The 24,872-nt window shown below is 37.1% G+C and overlaps 1 protein-coding gene across 1 annotated transcript in view; it reads right to left on the reverse strand.

The window, feature by feature from the left end:
- The window catches only part of CCDC171 (coiled-coil domain containing 171), a 349,858-nt gene that overhangs the window by 293,673 nt on the left and 31,313 nt on the right, over positions 1-24,872 (reverse strand). Inside the window, 1 exon segment of the mRNA XM_065879246.1 lies at positions 22,491-22,622. Coding sequence (XP_065735318.1) covers positions 22,491-22,622 — 132 coding nt within the window.

The raw sequence follows: 24,872 nt of genomic DNA on the forward strand, positions 1-24,872 counted from the left end.
TACAAAATCTTGGAAATAGATGGGAGAAAACAGAAGAAACATTTAACAAGGACCTAGAAGAACTAAAGAGCAAACAAACAAAGATAAATAACACAATAAATTAAAATTCTCTAGAAGGAAGCAGTAGCAGAATAACTGAGGCAGAAGAACAGATAAGTGACCTGGAAGATAAAATGATGGAAATAACTACCACAGAGCAGAATAAAGGAAAAAAATGAAAAGAATTGATGACAGTCTCAGAGAGCTCTGAGACAACATTAAACTTACCAACATTCGAATTATAGGGATCCCAGAGGAAGAAGAGAAAAAGAAAGGGACTGAGAAAATATTTGAAGAGATTATAATTGAAAACTTCCCTTACATGGGAAAGGAAATAGTCAATCAGGTCCAGGAAGCACAGAGACTCCCATACAACATAAATCCAAGGAGAAACACGCCAAGACACATATTAATCAAACTATCAAAAATTAAATACATAGAAAAAATATTAAAAGCAGCAAAGGAAAAGCAACAAGTAACATACAACGGTATCCCCAAAAGGTTAACAGCTGATCTTTCAGCAGAAACTCTGCAAGTCAGAAGGGAGTGGCAGGACATATTTAAAGTGATGAAAGGGAAAAACCTACAACCAAGATTACTCTACCCAGCAAGGATCTCATTCAGATTTGATGGAGAAATTAAAACCTTTACTGACAGGTAAAAGTTAAGAGAATTCAGCACCACCAAACCAGCTTCAAAACAAATGCAAAAGGAACTTCTCTAGGCAGGAAACACAAGAGAAGGAAAAGACCTACAAAAACAAACCCAAAACAATTAAGAAAATGGTAATAGGAACATATATATCAATAATTACCTTAAATGTAAATGGATTAACTGCTCCAACCAAAAGACACAGACTGGCTGGATGGATACAAAAACAAGACCTGTATATATGCTGTCTACCAGAGACCCACTTCAGACCTAGGGACACATACAGACTGAAAGTGAGGGGATGGAAAAAGATATTCCACGAAAATGGAAATCAAAAGAAAGCTGGAGGGGCTTCCCTGGTGGCTCAGTGGTTGGGAATCTGCCTGCCAATGCAGGGGACTTGGGTTCGAGCCCCGGTCTGGGAAGATCCCACATGCCGTGGAGCAACTAGGCCCGTGAGACACAACTACTGAGCCTGCGCGTCTGGAGCCTGTGCTCCGCAACGGGAGAGGCCGCAACAGTGAGAGGCCCGCGCACTGCGATGAAGAGTGGCCCCCACTCGCCTCAGCTGGAGAAAGCCCTCGCACAGAAACAAAGACCCAACACAGCCAAAAACAAATAAATACATACATACATTTAAAAAAAAAGCTGGAGTAGCAGTTCTCTTATCAGACAAAATAGACTTTAAAATAAAGAACTATTATAAGAGACAAAGAAGGACACTACATAATGATCAAGGAATCAATCTGAGAAAAAGATATAACAATTGTAAACATTTATGCCCCCAACATAGGAGCACCTCAATACATAAGGCAAATGCTAACAGCCATAAAAGGGGAAATAGACAGTAACACAAGAATAGTAGGGGACTTTAACACCCCACTTTCACCAATGGACAGATCATCTGAAATGAAAATAAATAAGGAAACACAAGCTTTAAATGACACATTACACAAGATGGACTTAACTGATATTTATAGAACATTCCATCCAAAATAACAGAACACACATTTTTCTCAAGTGCTCATGGAACATTCTCCAGGATAGAACATAACCTGGGTGACAACTCAAGCCTTGGTAAATTTGAGAAAACTGAAATCGTATCAAGTATCTTTTCTGATCACAAAGCTATGAGACTAAATATCAATTACGGGAAAAAAAAACTAAAAAATTCAAACACATGGAGGATAAAAACTATGCTCCTAAAAAACCAAGAGATTACTGAAGAAATCAAAGAGGAAATCAAAAAATACCTAGACATAAATGAAATGAAAACATGATGACCAAAAGCCTATGGGATGCAGCAAAAGCAGTATTAAGAAGGAAGTTTATAGCAATACAATCCTACATCAAGCAACAAGAAAAACCTCAAATAAACAACCTAACCTTACACCTAAAGATATTAGAGAAAGAAGAACAAAAAACCCCAAAGTTAGCAGAAGGAAAGAAATCATAAAGATCAGAAATAAATGAAAAAGAAATGAAGAAAACAATAGCGAAGATCATTGGTTCGTTGAGAAGATAAACAAAACTGATAAACCATTAGCCAGACTCATCAAGAAAAAAAGGGAGAACACTCAAATGAACAGGATTAGAAATGAAGAAGGAGAAGTAACAACTGACACTGCAGAAATACAAAGGATCATGACAGATTACTACAAGCAACTCTATGCCAATAAAATGGACAACCTGGAAGAAATGCACAAATTCTTAGAAAGGCACAATCTTCCGAGATTGAACCAGGAAGAAATAGAAAATATAAACAGACCAATCAAAAGTACTGAAATTGAAACTGTGATTAAAAATCTTCCAACAAACAAGAGTCCAGGACCAGATGGCTTCACAGGTGAATTCTATCAAACATTGAGAGAAGAGCTAACACCCATCCTTCTCAAACTCTTCCAAAATATAGCAGACGGAGGAGCACTCCCAAACTCATCTACGAAGCCACCAGCATCCTGATACCAAAACCAGGCAAAGATGTCACAAAAAGAGAAAACTACAGGCCAGTAACACTGATGAACATAGATGCAAAAATCCTGAGCAAAATACCAGGAAACAGAATCCAACAGCATATTAAAAGGATCATACACCATGATCAAGTGGGGTTTATCCCAGGAATGCAAGGATTCTTCAATATATGCAAATCATTCAATGTGATACACCATATTAACAAACTGAAGGAGAAAAACCATATGATAATCTCAATAGATGCAGAAAAAGCTTTTGACAAAATTCAACACCTATTTATGATAAAAACTCTCCAGAAAGTAGGCATAGAGGGAACCTACCTCAACATAACAAAGGCCATATATGACAAACCCAAATCCAACATCGTCCTCAATGGTGAAAAACTGAAAGCATGTCCTCTAAGATCAGGAATAAGACAAGGTTGCCCACTCTCACCACTCTTATTCAACATAGTTTTGCAAGTTTAAGCCACAGCAATCAGAGAAGAAAAAGAAATAACAGGAAGCCAAATCGGAAAAGAAGAAGTAAAACTGTCACTGTTTGCAGATGGTATAATACTATACATACAGAATCCTAAATGCTACCAGAAAATTACTAGAGCTAACCAGCAAATTTGGTAGAGTAGCAGGATACAGAATTAAGGCACAGAAATCTCTTGCATTCCTGTAAATTAATGATGAAAAATCTGAAAGAGAAATTAAAGAAACACTCCCATTGACGATTGCAACAAAAAGAATAAAACACCTAGGAATAAACCTACCTAAGGAGACAAAAAACCTATATGTAGAAAACTATAAGACACTGATAAAAGAAATTAAAGATGATACCAACAGATGGAGAGATATACCATGTTCCTGGATTGGAAGAATCCACATTGTGAAAATGACTATACTACCCAAAGCAATCTACAGATTCAGTGCAATCTGTACCAAACTACCAATGGCATTTTTCACAGAACTAGAATAAAAAATTTCACAATTTGTATGGAAACACAAAAGACCCCAAATAGCCAAAGAAATCCTGAGAAGGAAGAACAGAACTGGAGAAATCACGCTCCCTGACTTCAGACTATACTACAAAGCTACAGTAATCAAGACAGTATGGTACTGGCACAAAAACAGAAATATAGACCAATGGAACAGGATAGAATGCCCAGAGATAAACCCATGCACATATGGTCACCTTAATTTGGATAAAGGAGGCAAAAGTATACAATGGAGAAAAGACAGCCTCTTCAATAAGTCGTGCTGGGAAAACTGGACAGCTACATGTGAAAGAATGAAATTAGAACACTGCCTAACACCATACACAAAAATAAACTCAAAATGGATTAAAGACCTAAATGTAAGGCCAGACATTATAAAACCCTTAGAGGAAAACATAGGCAGAACACTCTATGACATAAATCACAGCAAGATCCTTTTTGACCCACCTCCTAGAGAAATGGAAATAAATACAAAAAGAAACAAATGGGACTAAATGAAACTTAAAAGCTTTTGCACAGCAAAGGAAACCATAAACAAGACCAAAAGACAACCCTCAGAATGGGAGAAAATATTTGCAAATGAAACAACTGACAAAGGATTAATCTCCAAAATTTACAAGCAGCTCATGCTTTTCAATAACAAAAAAACAAACAACCCAATCCAAAAATGGGCAGAAGACCTAAACAGACATTTCTCCAAAGAAGATATACAGACTGCCAACAAACACATGAAAGAATGCTCAACATCATTAATCATTAGAGAAATGCAAATCAAAACTACAAAGAGATATCATCTCACACCAGTCAGAATGGCCATCATCAAAAAATCTAGAAACAATAAATGCTGGAGAGGGTGTGGAGAAAAGGGAACACTCTTGCACTGCGTGTGGGAATGTGAATTGGTACAGCCACTATGGAGAACAGTATGGAAGTTCCTTAAAAAACTACAAATGGAACTACCATATGACCCAGCAATCCCACTACTGGGCATATATCCTGAGAAAACCATGATTCAAAAAGAGTCATGTACCAAAATGTTCATTGCAGCTCTATTTACAATAGCCAGGAGATGGAATCAACCTAAGTGCCCATCATCGGATGAATGGATAAAAAAGATGTGGCACATATATACAATGGAATATGACTCAGCCATAAAAAGAAACGAAATTGAGCTATTTGTAATGAGGTGGATAGACCTAGAGTCTGTCATACAGAGTGAAGTAAGTCAGAAAGAAAAAGACAAATACCGTATGCTAACACATATATATGGAATTTAAGAAAAAAAAAATGTCATGAAGAGCCTAGGGGTAAGACAGGAATAAAGACACAGACCTACTGGAGAACAGACTTAAGGATATGGGGAGGGGGAAGGGTGAGCTGTGACAGGGCGAGAGAGAGGCATGGACATATATACACTACCAAACGTAAGGTAGATAGGTAGTGGGAAGCAGCCGCATGGCACAGGGATATCAGCTCGGTGCTTTGTGACCGCCTGGAGGGGTGGGATAGGGAGGGTGGGAGGGAGGGAGACACAGGAGGGAAGAGATATGGGAACATATGTATATGTATAACTGATTCACTTTGCTATTAAGCAGAAACTAACACACCATTGTAAAGCAATTATACCCCAATAAAGATGTTAAAAAAAAAAAAAAGACACCAACCTACTAGAGAATGGACTTGAGGACACGGGGAAGGGGAAGCTGAGACAAAGTGAGAGACTGGCATGGACATATATACACCGCCGAATGTAAAATAGACAGCTAGTGGGAAGCAGCCGCATAGCACAGGGAGATCAGCTCGGTGCTTTGTGACCACCTAGAGGGGTGGGATAGGGAGGGTGGGAGGCAGACACAACAGGGAGGAGATATGGGGATATATGTATATGTATAGCTGATTCACTTTGTTATAAAGCAGAAATTAACACACCATTGTAAAGCAATTATACTCCAATAAAGATGTTAAAAAAAAAAAAACGAACAACCTAATCAAAAAATGGGCAGAAGACCTAAATAGACATTTCTCCAAACAAGATATACAGGTTGCCAACAAACACATGAAAGGATGCTCAACATCACTAATCACTGGAGAAATGCAAATCAAAACTACAATGAGGTATCACCTCACACCGGTCAGAAGAGCCATCATCAGAAAATCTACGAACAATAAATGCTGGAGAAGGTGTGGAGAAAATAGAACTCTCTTGCACTGTTGGTGGGAATGTAAATTGATACAGCCACTAAGGAGAACAGTATGGAGGTTTCTTAAAAAACTCAAAATAGAACTGCCATAGGACCCAGCAATCCCACTATTGGGCACATACCCTGAGAAAACCATAATTCAAAGAGTCATGCACCCCAGTGTTCCTTATAGCTCTATTTACAGTAGCCAGGACATGGAAGTAACCTAAGTGCCCATCGACAGATGAATGGATAAAGAAGATGTGGGGCTTCCCTGGTGGCGCAGTGGTTGAGAGTCCACCTGCTGATGCAGGGGACACGGTTTGTGCCCCAGTCCGGGAAGAGCCCACATGCCGCAGAGTGGCTGGGCCCGTGAGCCATGGCCTCTGGGCCTGCGCGTCCAGAGCCTGTGCTCCACAACGGGAGAGGCCACAGCAGTGAGAGGCCCGCGTACTGCAAAAAAAAAAAACAAAAAGATGTGGCACATATACACAATGGAATATTACGCAGCCATAAAAAGAAATGAAATGGAGTTATTTGTAGTGAGTTGGATGGACCTAGAGTCCGTCAAACAGAGTGAAGTATGTCAGAAAGAGAAAAACAAATACTGTATGCTGACAGATATATATGGAATCTAAGAAAAAAAAATACGGTTCTGATAAACCTAGGGGCAGGTCAGAAATAAAGATGCAGACGTACAGAATGGACTTGAGGACACGGGGAGGGGCATGGGTAAGCTGGGATGAAGTGAGAGAGTGGCATGGACATATATACACTACCAAATGTAAAATAGCTAGTGGGAAGCAGCTGCATAGCACAGAGAGATCAGCTAGGTGCTTGGTGACCCCCTAGAAGGGTGGGATAGGGAGGGTGGGAGGGAGATGCTAGAGGGAGGGGATATGGGGATATATGTATACATATAGCTGATTCACTTTGTTATACAGCAGAAACTAACACAACATTGTAAAGCAATTATACTCCAATAAAGATGTTGAAAAAATCTGATTAATACATATTACAACTGAAAATGTAGATAGCTTACTATAATTTTACCCTAGTTCAAATGACCTCTGAGGGTATTTACATCATGTTATAGTTCAACTGACATATATTAGGTTTTCCCTTCTTATTAAAATTTGACTAAAATGTTTAGTAATACAAATGTGTATTGCTCCTTTGTTTGATAAGGAATGATTAGCTTGAATGCCTAATAATGGCTCTTGAGAGATTTTTATGTGAGCTCAGGGTACTTTAACTATGTTTAGAGCTTTTTAAGTTGCAGCCACTAGATGGCTGTATTTCATTTTCTCTTCAGTGTTCAAGTTTATAAATCTTTGCTGTACTACTGAAAGAAAAATGACATCAGGTAGTTCTACTTAAATCTCTCGATCTTCTTTTCCAACTAAACTCAGAAATCAGAGTTGAATTTTATGGAAGTTCAAATATAAAGTTAACACACATATCAAAGATATTTTCCACAGTAACTAATCTAGATTCATCTTTCCTACTTAAGGTCTTTGACAAAGCCCTTTTTCCCACCTTCCCCTCACCAGCATAATCTTACTCAGGAACATACAAACATATATTTATACATGCATCCAGGTATTCCTAGCCACTCAAAAGGTGTCATCAGAATCTGAGTGAGAAAGTTGCAAGCACCAAATATAATTCTCTATAAAAGATTCTAGTCTGGAAAGTAACCAGCAGTATAGTCCACAGTCAAAGGATGAAGAACAAAATTTACTTTAATTCCTTCTCTCCACATCCCCTCATTTATAATTACTACTCTATAGCCAAGTACACATGAACTCTTAAGAATTATTTTCTGCAGGTAATGGAAACTCCTTAATAGAAGTTCATCAACTTACATGTTTTCAATCTTTAAACTATCATAGATAAGAAAAAAGCTACGTAGCATAGCACGAGTGTGCCAACATTGCCTACAACCAACAGACAGCACTCACCGTTTCTTTCATAACACTCTGGATTCAGAAGCAAATGGTATGATGAACAGCCTTATGTAATCTGATTACATCATAAGAGTACCTTCATATATGAAAGCACGTTTAAGACCATTAAGCACTACACAAGTATAAGATACCACTATTATTCTATATGATAGGACCTCCTCCTTCAAGCAATCAATAGTATTAATTCAAATCCACTGTTAAAATACATGCCTTCTTGATTTACAAATACATAATCTCCAACTTTCAACCATTCACTTAGACTACTGTGTACACATTAAAATGAATAAATAGCAATTTACAAGGCCAATCACAAAGTAACACAAATAATTTGAAATAAAAACAAAGTCTATAACCAAAAATACTTATCTCCTAGTTGATGGCAATTATTTGAAACAATATTTATTAAATCAAGTAAAAGAAATTTAAGTATTCAGGAAGTCTCACAAGATTTATTTATAAGAAAAGATGACTTTTGATTCCCATTCTATTGATAAATAGTATAGAAAGAAAACAATCATTCCAAATACTACACTAATGTATGCCCATTGTTTCATGTGAGTTTGAATTTAATCCTATAAAAAAGAACTGGAAAATGAATGGCCGATCAGTTAGGGCTTTTACTTTGTGATACTTGACTTATATTAAATATTACTTAACAAACAGCTTTCAAATAAGTCTTTCAAGATGTAGATGAAACTCTGACCTAAAAATCACAGTTTTAATGCAGAGGTCAAGTAGTCACTAATATTATATGATAATTACTATACATTATTACATATGGATATAAACACACCTACATAGTTTTTACTAAAAAAAACTGTTTTCCTCAGTGTAGTGTAGTTTTTAGGAATTCTATTCACATACCCAAGAAACTTATATTACATAATAAAGTTAACAGATTACATTAATTAAAATTACCTTGATTGGTTTTCTAAGGTTAGATTTAGTTGGCATTTCTTGTATAAAGGCTTTTTAGATTATATCTTTTTTCCATTTTGCTACATTCAGTTGGCTAAAAATCTGTATAATATTTTTGCACCTATATTCATGAGTGAGATTGGCTATAATTATCTTTCCTTGTATCCTTGTCAGTTTCGTATCAAGATTATTAGTTTGGTATGTTATCAAGTTTTCTTTTCATTCTCTGGCAGAGTTTATGTAAGACTGAAATTATTTGCTCCTTGAATGTTTCTTTCTGTTCATTGGTGAAGCAGTATGAGCCTGGAATTTTGACAATGACTCAATCAAGTTTTCTACTTCCTACATCTTCTTAAGTTATTTGGGGAAGGTAGGATTTTATCTATCTCTTTCAAATATCCACCAGATAACCCTAGAGCAAAGATCATGGTTGAAAGAGCTAACCCAACACTCAAAAACTTCTAATAAGTTTTTCAGTCCCTCACTCTTAAACATAAGAAAACACGGTACTTGAAAAAATTCCCCAACATGAAAGATGGAATCTAAATCAGATGGGGAGGGCAAAAACATTCCCTGAGAGGAGTATATACAAAGAGAAGAAAACTTCAGAATATCTTCAGAGAACATAAGTAAGTTCCAGAAAGGCAGAGTAAGGACGACCAATAATTCTTTCCTCCATTAAAGTAACAAGAACACTGGCAAAAACTGTCAAAATCAAATTTTTCATAACTGAAAATTAACCAAAGGCTTGCAATAATCTAAGAAGCATTTATTCAAGAAAATCAACTGAATCTCAGTAAGAATAGCAAGCTTTGTAGCATCTAAACTCGCCCTAATTCCACACTCCCTTCTCCCAATTCCTGGTAGCCTTGAAAATTAACAACCTCAATATAACAGCCAAGACATGGAAATAACCTTAATGTCCATCAATGGATAAATAAATAAAATATAGTATAAAAGTATACAGATGTGTACATATATATATATATATATATATATAATATACACAGTTGACCCCTGAACAACATGGGTATGTGTTTGAACTGCATGGGTCCATTTATACGTAGATTTTTTTTCAATAAACACATTCGATAATTTTTTGGAGATTTGTGACAAGTTGAAAAAACTCGCAGACAAACTGCATAGCCTAGAAATATCAAAAAAATAAGAAAAATGTACGTCAAGAATGCATAAAATATGTAGATTCTAATCTATTTTATCATTTACTACCATAAAAAAATATATAAATCTAGGGCTTCCCTGGTGGCGCAGTGGTTGAGAGTCCGCCTGCCGAGGCAGGGGAGAAGATCACACATGCCGCGGAGCGGCTGGGCCCGTGAGCCATGGCCGCTGAGCCTGTGCGTCCAGAGCCTGTGCTCCACAACGGGAGAGGCCAAGAGGCCACAACAGTGAGAGGCCCGCATACAGCAAAAAAAAAAAAAAAAAATATATATATATATATATATATATATATATAAATCTATTATAAAACATTAAAATTTATCAAAACTTATGCACACAAACACAGACTACATGACCTCATTCACAGCCGAAAGAAATGTAAACAAACATAAAGATGCAGTATTAAATCAAAACTGCATAAAATTAACTGTAGTCCATAGTGTACTACTGTAATAGTTTGGCAGCCACCTCCTATGGCATTGCTCAAGTGTTGCAAGTATCTGCTTAAAATGCACATACTACTCATCTCCACGTGAGCAGTTCATCTCTCCAGTAAACTTCATATCACAGCAAAAAGTAATCTCTCTCTCTCGGTTCCCACTTTTTCATTGTGTTTAGTGCATTGTGTTTAGTAAACCCTGAATAACAACATGGGACCCCGATGAAGTACCACTAGTGATGCTGGAAGTGGTCCCAAGAAGCAAAGAAAAATCATGACATTACAAGAAAAAGCTGAATTGCTTGATAGGCACCATAGATTCAGGTCTGCAGCTGTGACTGCCTGCCATTTCAAGATAAATGAATCCAGTGTTAAGGACCATTATAAAAAAAAAAAAAGGAAATTAGTAAGGCCATGGCTGCAGCTACAACAGCAGGTGAGAAAACTTGGCACTTTTTGCAATACACCTTTTTTATCTTATATTGAAAAGGCAGGGCTTCCCTGGTGGCGCAGTGGTTGAGAGTACTACTGCCGATGCAGGGGACGCGGGTTCGTGCCCCGGTCCGAGAGGATCCCACGTGCCGTGGAGCGGCTGGGCCTGTGAGCCATGGCCGCTGGGCCTGCGTGTCCAGAGCCTGTGCTCCGCAACGAGAGATGCCACAACAGTGAGACGCCCGCGTACTACAATAAAAAAAAAAAAAAGAAAAGGCAGCTTCTATGTGGATGCAGCATTGCTCTGAGAAAGGCGTACCTGGGCGCAGCATTGCTCTGAGAAAGGCGTAACTATAGACTCTAATATGATTCGAGAAAAAGCGAAGTCACTATATGACAACTTAAAGCAAAAGGATGGTGAAGGATCTGAAGCTGGAAAATTTAATGCCAGCAAGGAATGGTTTGATAATTTTAAAAAGAGGTTTGGCTTTAAAAATTGCAAGATAACAGAAGAGGCAACTTCTGAAAACCAAGAGGCAGCAGACAAGTTCCCAGATGCCTTTAAGAAAATCACTGAGGGCTAAAATATGGCACAAATGAAGCTATCTACAAAACAGAAACAGACTCACCGACATAGAGAACAGACTTGTAGTTACCAAGGGGAAGTGGGGAGGGAGAGGAATGGACTGGAGTTTGGGGTTAGTAGATGCATTTATCCATTTAGAATGAATAAACAAGAAGGTCCTACTGCAGAGCACAGGGAACTATATCCAATCTCCTGGTATAAACCATAATGGAAAAGAATATTTTTAAAATGTATATTGTGTATAACTGAGTCACTGCTGTACAGCAGAAAATAGCGCAACATTGTAAATCAACTATAATTCAATTTAAAAAAAGGAAATCATTGAGGAGAAATGATATCTGCCTGAACAGGTTTTTAATGCAGACAAAAATGTCCTATTCTGGAAAAAAATGCCCAAGGACATTTATTCATAAGGAAGAGAAGCAAGCACCAGGGTTTAAGGTAGGAAGGGACAGGCTAACTCTATTGTTTTGTGCAAATGCAGTTGGATTTATGATCAGTACTGCCCTTATCTACAAAGCTGCTAACCCCTGAGCTGCCAGTCCTTTGGTTGTACAACAAGAAGGCCTAAACAACAAGAATACGTTTTCTGCATTGGTTGCATCGATGCTTTGTCCCTGAAGTCAGGAAATACCTTGCCAGTAAGGGACTGCCTTTTAAAGTTCTTTTGTTATTGGAAATGCCCCTGGCCACCCAGAACCCCATAAGTTTAACACCAAAGACACTAAAATGGTCCACTTTCCCCAAATACAACATCTCTAATTCAGCCTCTCGATCAGGGGGTCATAAGAACCTTAAACACTCATACACGGTACTCTATAGAAAGGATGGTCAATGCTATGGAAGAGAACCCTGATTGAGAGAACATCATAAAAGTCTGGAAGGATTACAGCATTGAAAAAATGCCATTGTTGTTACAGAAAAAGCTGTGAAAGCCATCAATCCGGAAACAATAAAGAAAGAAAACTGTGAGAGAAAACTGTGGCCAGATGTTGTCCATGACTTCACAGAATTTACGACAGAGCCAATCAAGGAAATCGTGAAAGAGATCATAGATACGGCCAAAAAAAAAAAAAAAAAAATGTGGGGTGAAGGGTTTCAAGATATGAATCTTGGAGAAGTTCAAGAGCTGAGACAGCACACCACAGGAATTAACAGATTTCCTGATGGAGATGAGTGTTTCTAAACCAGTGTCAGATGATACGGAAGAAGACATAGAAGAAGCAGTGCCAGAAAACAAATTGACGTTAGACAATCTGGTAGAAGGGTGCTGATTTCAAGACTGCTTTTGACTTGTTTTACAACATGGACCCTTCTATGACATGGGCACTGAAACTAAAGCAAACAATGAAAAAAGGATTGGTATCATATAGAAACATTTTTAGAGAAATGAAAAAGCAAAAGCGGCAGACAGAAAGGACAATGTATTTCCATAAAGTTACACCAGTGTGCCTGCCTCTCCTGCCTCCCCTTCCATCTCCTGCGTCTCTTCCACCACTGCCGCCCCTGAGACAGCGAGACCAAGCCCTCGTCCTCCTCAGCCAACTCAACATGAAGATGACAAGGATGAAGACCTTTACATGACCCACTTCCACTTAATGAATAGCAAATAATCATCATGCCATACAGTTAATAAACTTATCTGTTGTGTATGTGTGTGTTTTCGTGTGAAAACTGAATAACTGTACAGCAAGAACTATATGAGATGCTTTTGTCAGCATCATCACCCAAGTATTCATCGCGTTGAACATCATGTGCAAGATCTGTATTGAAGTAGTCTATCCTGACATAGGCATAAGGTGAATGATATTTAATATAAAAATAATAATGTGTTAGTTTTCTGTTTTATAACTTTGCCTTCGAGGATTCACATTGCCATATCGTACATCTCTCTCTAATAATTGGAGAAACTGAGTATTAGCCCATGATCACAGGTAAGTGGTTTTTTTAATTTAATGATGTTTCCAATACTGTATTATGGAAAGACTGTAATACTGGATGCCATAAAAATTTTATTTTATAAAAATTTTATAGGGCTTCCCTGGTGGCGCAGTGGTTGGGGGTCCGCCTGCCGATGCAGGGGACGCGAACCCCGGGAGGATCCCACGTGCCGCGGGGCGGCTGCGCCCGTGGGCCATGGCCACTGAGCCTGCACGTCTGGAGCCTGTTGCTCCGCGGCGGGAGAGGCCGCAGCAGTAAGAGGCCCGCGTACCGCAAAAAAAAAACGGTAAAAATTTTATAAGTTGAATATTAAGATATGATGTATAGCATGATGGCTATAGTTAACATTTCCATATTGTATATCTGAAAGTTACTAAGAGAGTAGATCTTAAAAGTTCTCATCTCAAGAAAAAAAAATCTGTAACTGTGTGAGGTAATGGAAGTTAACTAAACTCGTAATCATTTTGCAGTATATATATATATATATCAAATCATTCATGTTGTACACCTTAAACTTACAGAGTATATATGTCAAGTATGTCTCAATAAAACTGGAAAGAAAAAAAAAAAAAAAAGAACTGTAGCTATGAAACCCAGCACCCTAGCTGCTTTTAATACTAAAAAACATTCAGTAAAACCAGAGCTCAAATATGAGATGAAAAGTGAGACTCTAAGGTCTCAGAAGGTCATATGTAGAAAGAGCAGAAAGAGGGCACCACCAGTTAAACAGATTGGATCAAAGCTATCCAATCATCTCTGCTTGCTCCTGAAATCCCACTTAAATGAAGATAGAATAAAAATGAGTGGCAGAAAAGATGACAGCCAACAAGAAATGTCAAAAGCAAATTTGCAAGATGGAAAGTAAATGGACAAGTGATAAATGACAGGTTTCAGCTTTCTCAACTATGTTAAATACTCAAAAAGGGAAGAGCCTAATAGCAAGCTGAATTCATATCCATAAAAGATCAGAAATTGGAAGCAGCAATCATCCCTGAAGCCAAGCCATGGGGTAGCAATGAATACAGAACACTGTTGGAAGCCTCTGTAAGCAGCAGTTAGTTATATCCTCAGATCTCCTCTGCCAGCTCCCTCCCTGACAAAGTACCCTCTCCATCCTGGAAAAAGAGAAAGAGCTTATTTATTAACAAGAGAGGTTGCCCCAAAAAGGTTCTGAGGTCATGAAAACCAGACACGACTGAAGGTCAGGGTAAGACACCTTATTAAAAATTAGGAGATTGGGAAATAGTGGGCACTGAGACTTCACGGCTCCCTTTCTCTCTTCAGCTCCCAGAACATTGACTCCTACACTTAAGGTACTATAAGCACAAGGAGAAGACTAGAAGACTCCTTTGTGGGGAAACTACCAGTCCAAGGGAAAAGAGCTGCAGATCCTGGCATTTTTAAGGTTCCCCAATTAAATGGAAAGGCTCCACATACATAGAGCTTTCTCCCAGCTTTTTAGTGCTTCATTTTTAAACATGAACATACAGCCAAGGATCAGCAGACATTTGAGGAAAGCTTCTCATGTGAAACTCAGACAAATGGGGTCAAACACTCAGAAAAAACAAAGCCAATCTAGGGGGGAAGAATGAGGGGAACCACCTTCAAAACAAGTATGACTTCCATCCTCAGAGAGCTAAAATAAGGTATTACAAACATGAAATAAGAAGACTCTACTATAAAAAGGTATAGCCAAGAAACAAGAAACAGCTCTTGTAAATCAAAAACCCAAAAGCAGGGGCTTCCCTGGTGGCGCAGTGGTTGAGAGTCCACCTGCCGATTCAGGGGACACTGGTTCGTGCCCAGGTCCGGGAAGATCCCACATGCCGCGGAGCGGCTGGGCCCGTGAGCCATGGCCGCTGAGCCTGCGCGTCCGGAGCCTGTGCTCTGCAATGGGAGAGGCCGCAACAGTGAGAGGCCCGCATACCACACACACACACACACAAAAAAACCCAAATGCAGAAATGAGAATTCAACAGAAAAGTTGCTATATAAAATTGAAGAAATCTCCTCAAAAATAGAACAAAAATATAAAAGGATGGAAAACAGAAGAAATTAAGGATGTCAATTTATGCCAAACTGACCTATAAATCCAATTCAATTCCAATCAAAATTACAGCAAGGTTTCTTGGTGGAATGTAACAAGCCAATTCTCAAACTTATATGGAATATTAAAAGGATAAGAATAACTCTCCTCCCCACCCCCCAAAAAAAATATTAAGAATATGGAGGAGGGAACTTGCCCTATCTGATTTACTCTAAAGCCATGGTAAATAAAACAATTTAGTATTGGTTCAGAAATAGACCAACATGTAAGTGAAACAGAACAGAGCACCAGAAACCAAACCTTAGATATAAAGGAACTTGATATATGACACAGATGACATTTTAAATCAATAAGTGGTAACAGAATAGACAAGTGAATAACTAGTACAGGGACATTTGGTTATCCATTTGGAAAAAATAAAATTAGACCCTCCCTCATGCTCTATACAGAAAAATATATTTTTCTTTATGACTTTAGATTATACAAGACATAAAAAGCACTATCAGTAAAGGAAAAAACTGATACATTCAATACATTAAAATTTTAAAGTACACATCAAACACAATGTGGATTGTCTCCATGTCTCCCCAAAGAGGAAAAAGATGTTTGCCATGGAGATTCAAGTAACCAAGCAACCAAATATATTAAAAACTCTTGTAAGTCAGTAAGAATATACAAACAATCCAAAAGGAAAAGGGGAAAAAATATAAAACTGCAGTTCACAGAAGAAGAAACATGAATGGCCAATAAACATAACATGCTCCACGTCGGGGAAATAGAAATTTAAGCAAGAGCGAGAGACAATTTCACATGCATCCTATTGCAAAAGAAATTAAATCTAGGGACTTCCCCGGTGGTCCAGTGGTAAAGAGTCTGCCTTCCAGTGCAGAGGATCCAGGTTCGATCCCTGGTTGGGGAACTAAGATCCCACCTATGCCGCGGGGCAACTAAGCCCGAGCGCCACTACTGAGCCCACTCTCCTCAACTAGAGAGCCCACGTGCAGCAAACTACAGAGCCCACGCTCTCTGGAGCCTGCGCACAACTAGAGAGAGGAAAAATCCCGCATGCCACAACTAGAGAGAAGCCCACATGCCCCAACGAAAGATCCCGCATGCCGCAACTAAGACCAGACGCAGACAAAAATAAATTTAAATAGAAATTAAATCTGAAAAATACCAAGTGTTCAAGAGACTGCAAGGGAAGAGAAACTCTTCTCTCAAATTGATACAACTCCTTGGGAGAATAATTTAGCATATATTTTACCTCTTAATAATTGCATACACACTAAATACATCCCACATAAACAAAAATATTTGATGTTCATGGAAGCATTGTCTGCAATAATTGAAACTTGGAAAGAACTTGAATCTCAATCAATCCAGTAATGGATAAACTAATTATGACATATGCATAGGATAAAATATTATAGATCAGTTAAATTGAATGAACCAGAGATCGTTTATTAACTTGGCTAAGTCTCAAAAACACAAGTGAGAAAGACAAGTTGGACAGAGATTCATACTGTGTGATACTGTATGTATATTTTAAAAATATAAAAAATACTAAAAAAAATGACGTATCATCAATGTTTACAGACAGAAAATTAAACACCAACTTCAGAATGATGGTTATCTTTTGGCGGTGAGATGGTGGTGGGATGGTGAAGTGATTCAGTCTTCAGTGATATGAAATTCGTTATGAATTCTTAAGCAAATATGACAAACACATGATCTAGATGGTAAGTGTTGGCTATATTAATGGTATTGGTTGGTTATATTGAGTATTAATTATATATTATATATTAACCCCTGTTATTTTTTGTATGTTCAAATATTTATAATAGGTGTATGGTTTAATCAACGCAATCCATGTCTGGAGTACATTATAACATAAAAGAAAATTCCAAAAGAACTATAAAATACCTCATGCAGTTATACATCAAGATTAACTTGCCTGCTCCAAAATAATTTTTTTTAATTTTTGTCACAGAATTTATTTTCTCATCAAACCAAAGCTACCTGGATCCTTACAGTGAAGTGTGTGTGTGTGTGTGTCTGTAACAAAAAAAAATCACATTAAGGATAGAGGAAACTGAGTGAGTTTTTCTTTTCTCCACTAGAGGGAGGTGTTGAACTTACAATATTTTTAAATGGAGCTTGTTTTTGAACTGACATTTAACATCAAAGTAAACCACACGGTGCTCTTAGAAAATAAACTTGCTTTCTTTCCACACCTTCCAGAAACATAGCCCCAAAAGTATAATTCTTTATACTTACTCATATAAACACTATTTCTTGAACTCCAAAATATGGTTTCAAGTCTGAAGGATTAAAGTAATTAGAAACATATCAGAGCCAAAGTACTCCCCCTTCCTAACTTATGAAATATATCAATATAGATATAGTTACAACCTTAGTCTAGTACATGGTTATCTCTCTAAATCCCCAAAGCCAGCATAGTTCTACAATCAAAAATAGTGTTTACTACTGTAGAGTATAAACTAGTACTAACTTTATGTAATACCTATCACAAATTATAAATCCATAAACTTGAAGACCAAGCAATTATACTTCTAGGCACTTACACAGCTAAATCACATGTACAACAGCGCAAAGATATGGACAAGAATGTTAGTGAATCATTTTAAATTAAAGCAAAAACTTTTGAAGGAAATAAAATGTCTATCAATAAGGGATTTGTTAAATGTATTAGGAACTTCCACATGACAGAAAAGCTCTCAAACACTACAAGAATAGTGTAAGAATATCAAAAGATGGATGCCAAATATTACTGAGGCATATTTATGTAAATATACTAATATATGTTTATACACCCTTAGATGAGGAGTAGGACTGGAGCACGCAGGCCTGCAGGGGAGGGGGGGATTCCTTCACTTTGTGCTTTTAACTTTCCCTAAATTCGGGGCATTTTTACAATAAGAACAATATTATGTAATTTTATAAACTGAATATTAAGATATTTCCTGTTTGGAAACAACAGGCAGTACCAGTGCCAGACTCACTTTCTATGCCATTTGCTTACAAAGGGCACCAGCAGACAGTTTCCCTGGAAGCTACCAAGAAAAGCTCCTTGCTACCCTAGCTCATTTAAGGCAAAACTCAGAAATACTTCCTTTTCATACAACTTACTCCAAGCTGTCCCTAGATCACAACTGTGCTTACCAGGTCAATCTCTGACATGTTGTACCCCAATCCCTAGCTGCTGTCTTATCATACAGCCAATGATTGATGCCCACACCTAGTCTGATACCTTCCTTTACCCCCTCGCCCCCCCACTCTTCCTCCTCCTTCTTCAGTCTGCGGTATTATTTTCAGTCTACAATTCCCACGCTCTTTTGCCATCACAAAGTCTCCCACCCCTTGATCACTAGATATATAAACCAAATTCAGTCAGTGAATGAGGAAAGGGCACTTTGTTCCCTGGCTTAGTTACAGAATTTTGGAAATAAATTAAATATGAAAAACATACATTCATCTTCTAAATGCTTTCAATCCTACGGATGAGTTATACATTGAAATGAACTATAAAAATGACAAAGGAAAGAGTATGATGGTTTACCACTGCACGTCCCACACTGCCTACAATAGAAAAGCTCATGGCTAATAAGCATCCTCAAAGTTCACATTGCTATTGCAGAAAACAAAGAAATAAATAAAAACAAATGTTCATTTTAAATAAAAATTTTAAATAAATAGAGATAAAAAATAACATTTTTTCCAAGATCAATATAAACACATCATTCTAAAATTACCATGGCTTTGCTTTGGTTTGAAATTTCAAATAATGCTAAAGACATGGAATTTTTATGTTTATCAAAAGAGGACAGGCATTTAAAAAATGAAAAACACTTTCTTAAAATGAGGTAACTCCATTAATATTCCAGAGAAGTACACCTCTATTCAGCACTTCAATTACTGGGAAAGAAAGGAGACATGGCACAAAATTAAGATTTGCTTTTTATAGTGAGCCTGAATTCTAAAGCCCAGATGAGAGAAATATTATACCAGCTTTGTCTGTTAAAGATGGAGCTTCATGTAGGTTTATTTAAAACTTATTTTAAAAACTGAATTCCCTTAGAGAGCTACACAAAAGAACACTATGTGATACTAACACCTAATTATAGGATGGAAACCTGAACCCATCAACAGCCAATAGAGAGAGAATTTCCATCTATCCCTCAAGTTGTTTTAAAAAAGACTTTTTTAAAATATAAAAGGTTTCTAAGCTTGCTTTATAAAAGGAAAAGCAGTTTTCTTTTGTTAAAATAAAAAGGACAAGAAATTAAGAGACAGTGTTCTGAACATTTTGGTTACAGAGTACAATAAAATCTATTTCACAGAAGGTGGTAGTAACTAAGGAGTATATTCCCCTATTCTTCCCACACATAATAATTAAAGATTCATACAGAATTTCAAATTATCTTAACACTTCATAATACAAAGTCTGATGTAACCACATATATTTCATGTGAGATTTACAGGACTGACCAGGAAACTGTTATCAAAATCACATCATCCACACATTTAAATACAGGTCTCTGCAGCATATTTTATAAGTTCTGGGCTTCTGACTGGTAGTGCTGGAAATTTCTGAGTATTTAAAAAAAAAGTGGGGGGTTGGGACTTCCCTGGTGGTGCAGTGGTTAAGAATCCACCTGCCAATAAAGGGGACACGGGTTCGATCCCTGGTCCACGAAGATCCCACATGCCATGGAGCAACTAAGCCCGCGTGCCACAACTACTGAGCCTGCACTCTAGGGCCCACATGCAGCAACTACTGAGCCCATGTGCTGCAACTACTGAAGCCCACGTGCCTAGAGCCCGTGCTCCACAATGAGAAGCCACAATGAGACGCCTGCACGCCAGAACAAAGAGTAGCCCCCACTAGCTGCAACTAAAGAAAGCCCGCGCACAGCAATGAAGACCCAACGCAGCCAATAAATAATAAAAGGGTTATTTTCATTTACTTACGTGTACTTGTTTGTTCTAGGTAACCCTGAAGACAATTATCAACAACAGCTCAAATGTCCTCTGCTCTGTGGTGATCTCCCCAATCTCCCAGGCAATTAATTCATTTCTCTTTTATGATCCCATAGCATTTTGTTCAAAATGTTATTATATTACAATGTATTTTCTCTCTTTACATGTCTCTCCATGTTGAGATATCTTTTAGGACAGAAATCATATCTTAATCAATTTTATATCTTCAGGACCCACAGCAGGAACTCAGAAAGTACTTATGGAATGAATAAATGAACGAGTGACTGAATGAATGAGAGAACTAACTATACAAATTACAAGCAGACTCTAAAAATAACAGGAGCTAAAAATAGAGCTATCATATGATCCTACAATCCCACTCCTGGGCATATACTGGGAGAAAAACATGGTCCGAAAGGATTCATGCACCCCAGTGTTCACTGCAGTGCTGCTTACAATAGCCAAGACATGGAAGCAACCTAAATAAATGTCCATCGATGAAAGAATGGATAAAGAAGATGTGGTACATATATACAATGGAATATTACTCAGCCATTAAAAAGAATGAAACTTGGAAAGAACGTTGCAGCAACATGGATGGACCTAGAGACTGTCATACTGAGTGAAGTAAGTCAGACAGAGAGAAATATCGTGTGTGATATCGCTTATGTGTGGAATTTTTTTTTAAAAAGATAGAAATGAACTTATTTACGGAAGAGATACAGACTCACAGACTTTGTTGTATACCTGAAACTAACACAACATTGTTAATCAACTATACTCCAACATAAAATAAAAAGTTAAAGAAGCAAATAAATAAATAAATGGGGTTACTAATAAAGCATAAGTTATTCATGTTAGACAAATTTGAAGTCATGGCCTTAGAGAGTTCAAGTCTGCTAATAAAGAGTATAATTAGCTTTATATCATAAGAAAATCTGAAAATATATTTACCATTACCTCTGCTTAATTTATTTCCAGTGGTTGGCGCATGTATGACAAATAAAGCCTTTATAAAATCTCAAAAACAAATAAAATAAAATAAAAAAAATACTAAGAGGTCTAAAGAGTGACTGTCTTTCCAAATTCCACAGAAGGAGAGACTGGGAAGAAAAGGATTGCCCAAGGACCAAAGGTTTGGTAAAGATATGATTTTGTTGGTATTCTGAACACTTACATATACAACAAATTCAGTATTTCCACTGTTTACTGCCAGCTTTCACTCTTAAAGAAATAAGGTGCTTTCTATTCTCTGCAGGTTTGGGGCCGCCTTCATCTCACAAAATTGTTCGTAACACAAAGCAACTCTAAAATTTATTTTAGATGGATATTTTTCATTCTGTAAAGAATGCATCTCTTTGACATCTATATAAAGACTATATTTCAATTTGTCATTTTGTGTAGAAAAAATGTTGTCTTACCACAAAATAAGTAAGAGAAGAAATGATGGAAATTTATTTGAAATTTTAAATTAGTTGGTTAATGAATGAACAGTTTTCATTTCTCCTACCTCTCCTTCAAAATAATTTACATATAATCTCCTGAAAGAATGCAAAGTGAACAGGAGTAAAAATCTGGAGACTTGTAGTCGTTTCCCACACTAATCACTCAGTCTATGATGTGAGCACATCACAGATTGCCATCTGCTCATCTATAATGGGGATTAGATGTAATCAGTGATTTTCAAATTGGACTACTCGAAACCTGGGGGATTCTGTGATTTTGCAGGGAAGAGGTTAAAAGAACATGATTAAGAATTTGCACTTCTTAAAAAGAGTTCCAAAAAAATCACTATATTATATGATTTATAAGCATCCTCTAATATCCAAAATCTGATTATTCTATTTCTTTATGTTGTTAAAGACTGCTAACAGTCTCGTATTTTAAATTGGAAAACTAAATGCCAAATGTATAGGTGTCCTTTAAAAATCAAATAATTTATGCAGAAGTCACCCAACTCTAATTCTAATAGTATCTTTTGGAAGCAGTTGCCCATATTGTCATGTAACTACAAATGAAACATGGCCTCCCAGAGAGCAAAGACTAGGAATTATTTTTTCCTTGAGTAAGCGAGTCAATTATCACACTAATGTAATTTTTAATTTCATAAGCATTAAAAAGACATATTTATTATTATTTTTAAAATACCTGTACTATAAATTGTAACTCTCTTCTTTCTGCTTCCCATTGTTCTGCTTGTAATCTAAACTCCTCCAATGCTGTCTCCCTGATATGAGACTCCATCTCATTCTTCTCCTGCTGATGTTTTTCCAACGCTTCCTTTACGTGAATAAAATCTTGTTTTAGTATTAGATCAATAAAAGTTATCTTTCTTCCTTTATCCACAATTTAAATATACATAGGGCTCTCCTTACCTATACAGACTGTTAAAACTCATTATAATTTATGTTAAAATCATTAATTAATAGAATAATTATATTTTGGTCATCAGAATGTATATGTGAATAAGAAGCTATGGTTACCCATTTAAGCAACATTTCATATATATATATATAGATATAGATAGATAGATATAAATAGATATAGATATTTAACCCAATTTTTCCAAAAAATTTAACTGCAGGGGATTGAACAAAATGCATCATATGATAGAGACAAAACAAAGTAGATTGTTTGGCAAATATGTAATCTATATGTAAAGGAGATAATATGGAAAGCTCTAATTAGCTATAGAAACACTATTTGGATTATCCCTGATAATTTATATATAAATCTGACAAAGAACACTGTATTTACCAAAGGGGATTTATACTTATACTGATTTGTGCAACAAATCAGTATAAGGAAACTCTAGAATGTTAAAAATTTGAAAAGTTAAAAAAATTTTTTTAGGTTTAGACTATTAACTAATTTCTAGTTCTACAGATAAACAATATTTGCAAGAGGTTTTTCTTCTGGGGTTTTCCGAGTTGTACTACATTTACAAGATCTAATCTGGTTCAAAATCTCAAAAGTATAAAATGCAGGTTTCCCAAGAAGCCCAATCTTCTAAACTATAGGGTTTTAAACTAAGTCTGCAGTAACACAAGGAGAAAGATTCTGTGGTTTATATGAGACAGAGGGAAAGCCTCCTGTGTCCTTATAAACTATAGCGTGGTTCTGCTTAATAAAGACTGCCCTCCCAACTTTCACTAATGGAAAGCCAACAGGAGGAGCCTTGAGGTTTTTTCCCCTTAGGGCAAAAGAGTGACTCCTCTTCACCCCCAAAGGTCTCTGTGCAGATTAGTTCAAAGCCAATTGTATAAAATCAAAGCAAAGTTCTCCTACCAAATAGGTGATGAAGATCACATCAAGATCTATAAAAGAGATCTTGAGATGCAGGCTGATTGACTATAAGGATTGCTGCCACCATTACCCTCTTTCCCCATAGCTCGAGACATTTCATGTGGAGAAGTTTATACAAAGCAGTTCAGGGACCTGTAGTTCCAGGTGCCACCTAAACTCTCCCCATTCAAATACTAATGGAGCCCTTGTATATGCCAGGCACTGTTCCAGGGTCTAGGAATATTACAATAAAGAGAAGAGAAAACTGTGACTGTTGACATGCAGGAAATCAAAAGGAGATATGCTGACAAGGTCAGGGAACCTTTGTGCTGAAACTTTTACATTTAACAAATGCTTTTGTAAAATATTTTTAGTGAAGATTTATTTCCAATATTCTGAAAAGCCATTTACACCAGTGGTAAATGTAGAGCATTTTTATCATGTTTTTTTTTTTTTTTTAATTTTTGGCTGAGTTGGGTCTTTGTTGCTGCACACAGGCTCTCTCTAGTTGCAGCGAGCGGGGGCTACTCTTAGTTGTGGTGCGTGGGCTTCTCACTGCGGTGGCTTCTCTTATTGCGGAGCACGGGCTCTAGGTGCAGCACGAGCTTCAGTAGTTGTGGCTCACAGGCTCTAGAGCACAGTCTCAGTAGTTGTGGCACACGGGCTTAGTTGCTCCACAGCATGGGGGATCTTCCTGGACCAGGGCTTGAACCTGTGTCCCCTGCATTGGCAGGCAGATTCTTGACCACTGCACCACCAGGGAAGCCCTATCATGTATTTTTAAATTTAAATTGGTACTTCCAAAAAGTGGCAAATACAGACAATTCAAAATCTGTCTTTTAAGTGCGTGGCAACTTCAACATTAAACCATACTTTTACTTTAGAGACTAAAAAGGAACAAAAAATGGGAGAATAAATAGCTCATAATAATTTCAATAAAAGGTCATCAAATATTTATATACCGTGCCTATATAGAATGTACCCTACACAGATAATGAAGTTTACATCAGATATATAAAAATTTTTCTATATTTATTGCATATTCAGGTCAAAATCTGGGGCCCACATTTTTAAAATTACAATTTTTCATGTTGCTGGACCAAAAGGGTTGTGGGTTCTTATCTTCTTACAGTATTCCCATATAAGCGAGTTGGCGTTTTTTTTGATCAGAGATCTCAAACTGTTTTTCACAAAAGAAACAATATATATATTAATATATTGCTAAAGCATATAAAAAATAGACCT

The sequence above is a fragment of the Phocoena phocoena genome, chromosome 6, assembly GCF_963924675.1.
Source record: "Phocoena phocoena chromosome 6, mPhoPho1.1, whole genome shotgun sequence".
Taxonomy (NCBI): domain Eukaryota; kingdom Metazoa; phylum Chordata; class Mammalia; order Artiodactyla; family Phocoenidae; genus Phocoena; species Phocoena phocoena.